At 39.7% G+C, this 8,290-nt stretch overlaps 1 protein-coding gene across 1 annotated transcript; it reads left to right on the top strand.

The window, feature by feature from the left end:
- Nucleotides 1–4,620: 4,620 nt before the first annotated feature.
- LOC131057902 (protein PXR1-like) lies at nt 4,621–5,723 on the top strand. The gene is made up of 2 exons (XM_057992029.1): nt 4,621–4,867; nt 5,239–5,723. Exons 1-2 carry the CDS (start codon nt 4,621–4,623, stop codon nt 5,721–5,723), a joined length of 732 nt encoding a protein of 243 aa, XP_057848012.1.
- The last annotated feature ends 2,567 nt before the right edge of the window (nt 5,724–8,290 follow it).

Below are 8,290 nucleotides of genomic sequence, written 5' to 3'. Positions count from 1 at the left end.
AAGAGGATATTTCTAGAATCCTTAGTGACCCTGAAGCGGTTTTTGAGAAAGAAGCCGAGTGGAAAATTCCAAAACACAGGAACAAGAAAGGATCCACTCCCTCTGCTGCCCAAATAAGGAAGTCTAGGAGAATTGCTCAAGTTGATGTAGGGTATGTCTCCTCATCCCTAGGATGACCTTCAAACCACAAAGTCAGAGATAAGGAGGCTAGTAAGAACATAGCAGATGGGACTCAAAGGACTCTGAAGGAGTTAGGAATTGGTAAGTGATTATGAAGATTGTTTCTTGGAACATAAAGGGACTTAATCATCCCCACAAGCATGATATTATTAGGAATATGATTAGGGATAGGTTACCTGACATTTTTCTTATTCAAGAAACTAAGATGAGTAGAGAAAAGGTTGAAGCTTTGAATTTCTTTAAATCTGGTAGCATCTGTGGTGGTAGCCTCGAAGGTGCCTCTGGAGGCATTGCAACAATTTGGAATCTCAATAGTGTTGGAGGTCAAGTTCTTATTCAAGAGAGAAATTTTTCTTGCAATAAGTTTGAGAATTTAAAGGATGTCATCTCCTGGGTCCTCACAAACATCTATGCTCCTAATACCTTGAAAGCTAGAAGCAAGTTTTGGAAAAAACTTATGGGAATAAGGGACAACTTCAAGAACCTCAATTGGCTGGTCATGGGAGACTTTAATACCCTATTGAAAGAGGAGGAAAAATTTCGTGGTTGCCCTTCTCAGTTGGATAGTAGACTGGCCCTCATGGATTTTATAAACACTTAGGCCCTTAATGATGTGGAGATGTCGGGTTTCAACTACACTTGGACTAATATGAGGGCTGGAAATGACCTTATTCAAGTTCACCTTGACAGGGCTCTTATATCTGATGATTGGTTCATACATTATTTTTGCTCTTTGTCTGCTCACATTTGTGTTGGGTCTGACCACTACCCTATAACTCTTATTGCTGACCCTATCAACAGGAGAAGGCATTTTCCCTTTAGGTTTGAAAAAAATGTGGACATTACATCCAGATCTGACTCATAAAATTCAGGAATGGTGGAACATTCAAGTTGAGGGTACTACCATGTATAGAGTTGTGAAGAAACTTAAAAGCATAAAATATAACATAAGGACCTAGAATAAATCCAGCTTTGGGAATATTTTTGAGGCCAAAGGAAAAATTCAGGAAGACCTCAACAAAATTCAGGTCCAAATCCAGAAGGATGGATTCTCCACTATTACAATTGCAGAAGAAAATGAGATCCTCAAAAGATACCATGATATCATTGCAAAAGAAGAATCTTTTTGGAAGCAAAGATCTAGATGTATTTGGCTGAAGGAAGGGGATAAGAACACCAGATTCTTCCATATGTCGACTATCAAACACAAAGCTGCTAATAGGATCAAAAAACTAATGGTGGACAATGTGGAGCTGGTCAAGGAGGAGGAGATTAGAAATGAGGCAAAAAGTTTCTTCTTTGATCTTCTTTGTAGGGATCAGAGCTTGGATGATGATGTTCAAAATGCATTCCTCCATAACATTCCTTGCCTTATTGATGAGCATAAGAATTCTTTTTTGACTTCCATCCCTTCGGACATGGAGATCGGAAATGCTGTCTTTTCTTTTGAGGGCAATAAAGCTCCTAGTCTCGATGGCTTCCCTATGTTCTTCTTCCAAGAGTTCTGGGATATTGCTAGGAAATATGTCTCCAATGGGGTTAAAGATTTTTTTGGGGCAAGAAGATTACTAAAAGAAATTAATGGCACATTCATTGCTTTGATCCCCAAAATTCAAGGAGCTAACTCCATGCATAAGTTCCGGCCTATCAGTTTATGCAACTCTTTCTATAAGATAATTTCCAAGGTCCTCACCTCCAGACTCTTGAATGTCCTTCCCTATTTGATCAGTCTTTAGGAAAATGGTTTTGTGCCAAGAAGGCAAATTCTTGATTCCATTATTACTGTCCATGAGAATATCCATTCCCTTGTTATGGCCAAGAAGCAGGGTTTTATTCTCAAGCTTGATCTCTCCAAGGCTTATGACTGGGTGGAGTGGTCTTTCCTCATGAAGGTTCTCTTAGCATTTGGCTTCTCTAACATATGTGTGGACCTCTTGAAGCAGCTTATCTCCTTCGTCTCCTTTGTTGTTCTTGTTAACAGCTCCCCCTCCCCTATTTTTAAAGCCTCCAGAGGTTTGAGGCAAGGGGATCCCATCTCCCCTATTCTCTTCATCATCATGGCTGAATGCTTTGGCAGGTACATGGAAAGCATGGTGACTAGAGGTATCTTTAAAGGTCTCCAACCCTCTTCTGCTGATCACACCTGCTCCCACCAACAATTTGTGGATGACACCATCATTATGGGGGATTCCAGTATTTTGGAAGCCAGAATCCTAAAGGACACCCTATGCAAGTTTGCGTCTGCTTCTGGCCAGCTTATCAATTGGGTTAAAAGTGAAGTGTTTTTCATCAACACTCCTAAGAGAAGACAACATAGAATCAATAGAATTCTAGAATGTCGGATTGCTGATCTTCCTGCTACCTACCTTGGCCTCCCCCTAGGCATCTCTCCCCATGATTCCTTTTGGAGTTCTTTGGTGGATAAGTTTCAGAGAAAGCTTGCTGGTTGGAAATGTGCTCTCTTAAGTCAAGTTGGCAAGTTACAACTTCTTAAAGCATCCCTTCAAAGCATTCTTATTTATGCTCTTAGTCTCTTCAGAATCACTGTTAAGTTTGCTGATGCTATTGAAAAAATCCAAAAAAAAATTCTTTGGTTTGTGGTTGAGGAAAATAAGAGAATGGCTTTAGTGGCTTAGGACAAGGTTTGTAGATCGAAAAGAAAGGGTGGTCTGGGTCTAAGGAGAATCAGGACTCTCAATGAAGCTCTTTTGTCCACACAGATATGGAGATTGTTCCACTCCAACAGTGAGTGGTGTGAAATTTGGATAAGTAAGTATCGTCCCTTGTCTTCATCTCTTTTCTCTTTCATCAACTCTGATTTTAGCATCAATGGATCTCCCATTTGGAACCATGCTTCAAAGTGTAAAGAAAACATCGCTAAAGGGGTTAAATGGAGAGTTGGTAATGGTAGGAAAGTCAGATTTTGGGAAGATCCCTGGTTGCTTGATAAGCCTTTTTTGGAAATCCCTGATTGGGCCCCTTTTGCTACCCCTTGTAAAAGAGTTTTTGGTTCCTTGGTTGAGGGGTACTAGATAGGTGACAAATGGAAAAATATTGAAGGTATACACCCTGGCCTCATCAATCTCAAGAAACACTTGTTTTCTGCTTGGCTGAATAACGAAGAAGATATTCTTATTTGGAAACTTGAGCCCAAAGGCAACCTTACTATTTCTTCCATGTATGGAGTGCTGACTCCAGCCCCCTCAGAGAACCCCTTCTGGTCTAAAGCTTGGATTAAGGGTCTTATTTTGAAGATCAATATCTTCTACTAGACTATTCTCCAAAACAAAATTTTGACACTAGACAACCTGAAGATTAGAGGTTTTAATCTCCCCAATAGGTGTGTTTTGTGTCATGCGGAGGAAGAGTCTATGGACCACTTGGCTATTCACTGTTCTTTCACTATCTCTATTTGGGAAAGATTTCTTAAGAATTTTTGTATGGTATGGGTGTTCCCTAACTCTATTCAAGATTTGTTCCATTCTTGGAGCTACCATTGGTCTAATCCATCTTTGAGAACTTTGTGGCAACTCTCTCTTCCTCACATCCTGTGGGGGATTTGGAAAGAAAGGAACAATTGCATCTTCAGGGATACTTCTCTCCCCCAAGCTGCTGTTTTTCAGAAAATTCAAAGGGCTATAGTGGAGAACCTTGCACTCTTGTCAATTGCTTGGAAGCTCACATCCTCAACTCCTAGAACCTGAAGTGTTGTTAGGATTGATACTAAACAAAGAAAGAGACTTGAAGCTAAGTGGTACTCTTCCCCTCTTGGATGGTTCAAAATCAACTTTGACGGTGCTGCTAAAGGCAATCTTGGACCAGCGGGATGTGGTGCAATTCTTAGAGATGAAAATGGCATTTGTAAGGAAATTGTTGTTGTTCCTATAAGTTGCCAAACTAACCATATGGTGGAAGCTATGGCTACTCTCCAAGGCATCCTTCTGGCTAAAAGGTGAAACTGTCCTTACCTCTAGATCGAGGGGGACTCTAATAATATCATTAACTGCCTTAAAGGAACTACCAAGCCCTCATGGACTATCAACAATATCATTAAGGCTGCTAGGGATCTTATTAAAACCTTTGATAAATGTTTTCTCTCACATTTATTGAGAAGCAAATGGCCCCGCTAATTGGGCAACTAACGTGGCGGTCACTCATGACAACATGACTACCTGGAAGGGTGAAGAGGATCTTCTTAATGATGTCAGATCAATCATTTTCATGGATCGATATAACTGCACCCGAAAGATTTTAAATGGATTATATCATGATTAATAACATGACTTGGAGGGCTAATATTAATTATTATTGTGTCAATACCAATAATGATAAGATGAATGCCACCTTCTCCACGCTTTCTAGGTTTTTGGGGCCGCATCTAGAGATTTCTTTCCATTAGCTATCTGCAACTCTCAAGTTTCTGGTATGAGCTATGAAATCATGGGAGGTAATAGGCATCGCTACGAGCGCAATAATTGTAAAGAATGGAAACAAAAGGAGGAAATCTGGAGTATCTTGCAGAAGGGCGGGCTAACGAAGTACATGGAAAGACTCCATGGGAGGGATGCTAAAATCACTAATTTTTTCACCAAAAACTGGAGGAAGGGCACCCTGAAAATGGGAGATCAAACTATAACCATTGACGAAGACCTCATTGCTCAGGTGATGGGTCTCCGAAGGGAGGGAAGTAATTTCTACAGGGACAGAAAGCTTAGCAAGGAGGCCATCGAGCAATACCCTGAAACTACTAAGGAGAATAAGCGCCTGGTTAAGCTTAGCAAGACATACTACCCACCTAGGGCATTTTCTAAGCCTTGGAGGGAGGTTCTATTTGCTATCATGTGCTACATCACTCTGGATGGCAGATTTACCAAGGTCTATGGCTACCATTTCGTGTTGCTTAACCACTTCAGATATCAAGACAAAGTTAACATACCCTATTTCTTGATTTTCTTGATGAATGCCACTATCAAAGCCCACAGAGAGAACCCTAAGGGAGACACTACTATGCACAAAGGTATTATGGTTCTAATCTATGATCATATTAAAGCTAATCAGATCATGGTTCTGTCTCTGATTCTGAGGAGGAAGGGTCAGACTCTAAATTTTCTATGGGTGAGGATTCTATCGGTGATTCGAAAAGTGAGACTGAGGAGAGCCTGGAGGACTCCTATGTTGAATTGGGTAAGAAAAGAAAACAGGAGAGCATTAAGTCATCCTCTTCCAAGGGCAAGAAAAAAAGCAAAGAGAAGGTCTTCCAGATTCACTCTTCCTCCTCCTCGGAGGTCTCTGAGGACTTTGAAAAGGATGACCCCCCGTCCCCTCGGAAGAAGAAACCTAAATCTTCTTTTCAGAAAAGGAAAAAGCAGAAAAGGCAAGGCAATTCTGAGCTAGAGATGAAGGACAAAGAGCAGAGAAAGGACTCTGATGTAGACCAAAAATTTGAGGAGGAGAACACAGGGGATGGTTTCAACCAGAGTGTTGGTAGTGATGCCGAACAGAATACTAGTGGAGAAGACCCCAAAACTGATCAGGCCAAGTGAAAAAAGTCCCCCTTCTAACCCTTTTGTTGAGGATTTGAAGGGGTTTGTGGACGCCCTCGACTGGCTCATAAATAGTCACAAGAAAGGTGTGGAGAAAAACAAGAACCTAAGTCATAGGATTCAAATTCTAGAGACTTTTAGCATCGGTGAAGGTAAATCCATGGCTGAGTATGTTGGTGATTTGGGAAAGACTATTGCTAGAGTTGAAGAGATTAGGGATGCCTTCAATCCAAGGTTTGAGCAAGTGGAGAAGGCTCTGGAGGAAATAAAAAACAATGACACTGTTAGGGACCAGAGAATGGTGGATGCTGAAAATAGACTCAACAAAATCGATACCTGTCTCAAAAGCATTGTTGAACAAAGTTATAACATTCTGAAGGCCTCGGCTGACAAAATCAAAATCCTGATCAGTAAGATGGAGAATGAGAAGGGATCCATGGAGAAGGAATCTGACATGGAGGGCGTGGAAGGTGTGCAAGGACCAAGAACAAGGACCAAAGGCAAGAAGAGGGAGAAAAATCCGAACAAGGAAATCAAAGAGCTCAAAGTTGCTTCGGCAAATTATGACATGTTAGTCATCAAGGTTGCTGAACTTCTTAAGTCTCTATAGGTGTTTCTAGCTGTCTAGGTTTTTATTTCCATTTTTTTTTGCTTTGTTGTTCCTAGTTTATTGTTGTCCGTTCATGTTGTTGGCTTTCTTGCCAGTCTTTTGTATGTTGTCTTTATGCTGGTCTAGTTGATCTTTACTGAACTATCTTTTGATCTTTATGTAAAAGGTTTCGGGTCCTTAAAAACTAATTTTCTAATTAATCAAAACAAATATGGGTGCAAACTAATAAAGTTGTCTTAGAAGTGGCTCACTTATAGGTGCTTCTTGACCACTATAGACATTGGTGGGGATGAATCCTTTCTACATGTGGCAATTGTGTTGCTCTTTCACATGCTTCTCTTTTATCTACCAAAAGGGATCATTGACAATGGGGTTGGTCGTGGTCCACTCATTAGAACTCCACTTATTTTCCTCCCACAAAGGGAAATTTTGGATGACATTTTGGTGGAGCCTCTAGTTGGTTTGATTCTAGCAATTTGCCTTGGCTAACTCTTGCAATTTCATTGGCCCATGAAAAAGAATACAAAGATAAAGATAAAGATGACGAGGGTTGGGACCCTCTCATGGATATTTTAGATCCTACAAATGTATGGGATAAACAAAGGGACCAAGACCCATCTCTACCCCTTATTGTTATTACTAGCACTTCTTAACAACTTATTTTTTAAAGTTTTATGATTCGAGGGTTGGCCTTATATGGGCTCGAGGAGTGTGATATTACATATACCCACCTTTTTATGAATATGTGTAATATTACTTTTTATAAATGATAAAGCATACACTTATTCATCAAAAAGTTGAGGTTATCTATAACATGTAAGAGCAATGAAGGGAGTTACGTGTTCTACTCTTAAAATATGCTCTTCATGAATGGAGCATTGAATTTTTTACTTGATTTTGGGTGATTAGTTTAAGCTCATGATTTTAATCCATTGTTTTATAAACCACTTATGGCTTCTTGTACATATTTTCTCTACATAATGGAGGTATGAGATAGAGGTTTAGGATGATCATTTTATATGCATTGCCACACAACCAAAATTCTATCAAATTGAAAGGGAATGTTTGATATACTAAATGTAACACACTTTCATTTTGATTAATATAAACTTGTGCTCTCTTTAATGGTAGAGTTTTTTCACAAAAGGGTTTCTCCATGGACATCTCATGTTGTTTTATTACTAATTTTAATATCATGTACTATATTCTTATCTACATGTTCTATCTTATATTGATAGTTGATCAAGTGTACTTGTTAATGGACCTCTCTAGGCTAACCTAGATTCACGGGATAGAAGGGAGGCTAAGCAGAGGAAGCTAGAGAATGGTTGGATCAAAATGAATTTTGATGGGGCTTCAAAAGGAAAATTGGGGCCTTATGGACTTGGGTATGTGGCAAGGGATTGCTTAGAAAATATTTTGGTGTTAGGAGCAAAGAAATTGATAGAGGGCATGAATAACGATGCGAAAGTGCAAGCAACCCTAGAAGAAAGCAAAATGGCAAAAAAATTGTTTGTAACCAAATTGGATTTATAGGGGGATTCGTTAATTGTTATAAATTCCATAATAAAAAGAGGTTCTTTAGCTTGGAATTTAAATAAATATCTAAATATTATTTGGAAACATTTAAAATCTTTCCAAGTATATAAAGTATCATTGAGAAATGGGAATGAGGTGGCTGACACATTATCCAAGGTGATGAGCAGTGAGGAGGAGGTTGAATGGGTAATTCACGAATATTTGAGTTAGGACTGGATGCCCATGATGGAGATTTGTGGCCCATGATGGAGATTGGTTGCAGGTTGGTGGATATGAACCCCCGCTCTGTCCATTTATTTTATGGATCACTATAAGTGACAAAGAGGAGAACAAGATAGAGGCATATATGAGGTGGGAGGCTTTCAAGGATTTCCTCAACAAATGAAAGAAGCTACAGAGGGTGGACGAGGTGTCAAAA

Source organism: Cryptomeria japonica, chromosome 10, assembly GCF_030272615.1.
Source record: "Cryptomeria japonica chromosome 10, Sugi_1.0, whole genome shotgun sequence".
Taxonomy (NCBI): Eukaryota; Viridiplantae; Streptophyta; class Pinopsida; order Cupressales; family Cupressaceae; genus Cryptomeria; species Cryptomeria japonica.
Note: the sequence above shows the minus strand (reverse complement) of the source record. Positions and strands in the feature narration are given on the sequence as shown.

Coding starts and splice junctions, on each gene's coding strand:
- LOC131057902 (XM_057992029.1), top strand. CDS start 4,621: ATGGGAGGTAATAGGCATCGCTACGAGCGCAATAATTGTAAAGAATGG. Junction 4,868..5,238: donor GGGTCTCCGAAGGGAGGGAA/GTAATTTCTACA, acceptor AAAGCTAATCAG/ATCATGGTTCTGTCTCTGAT.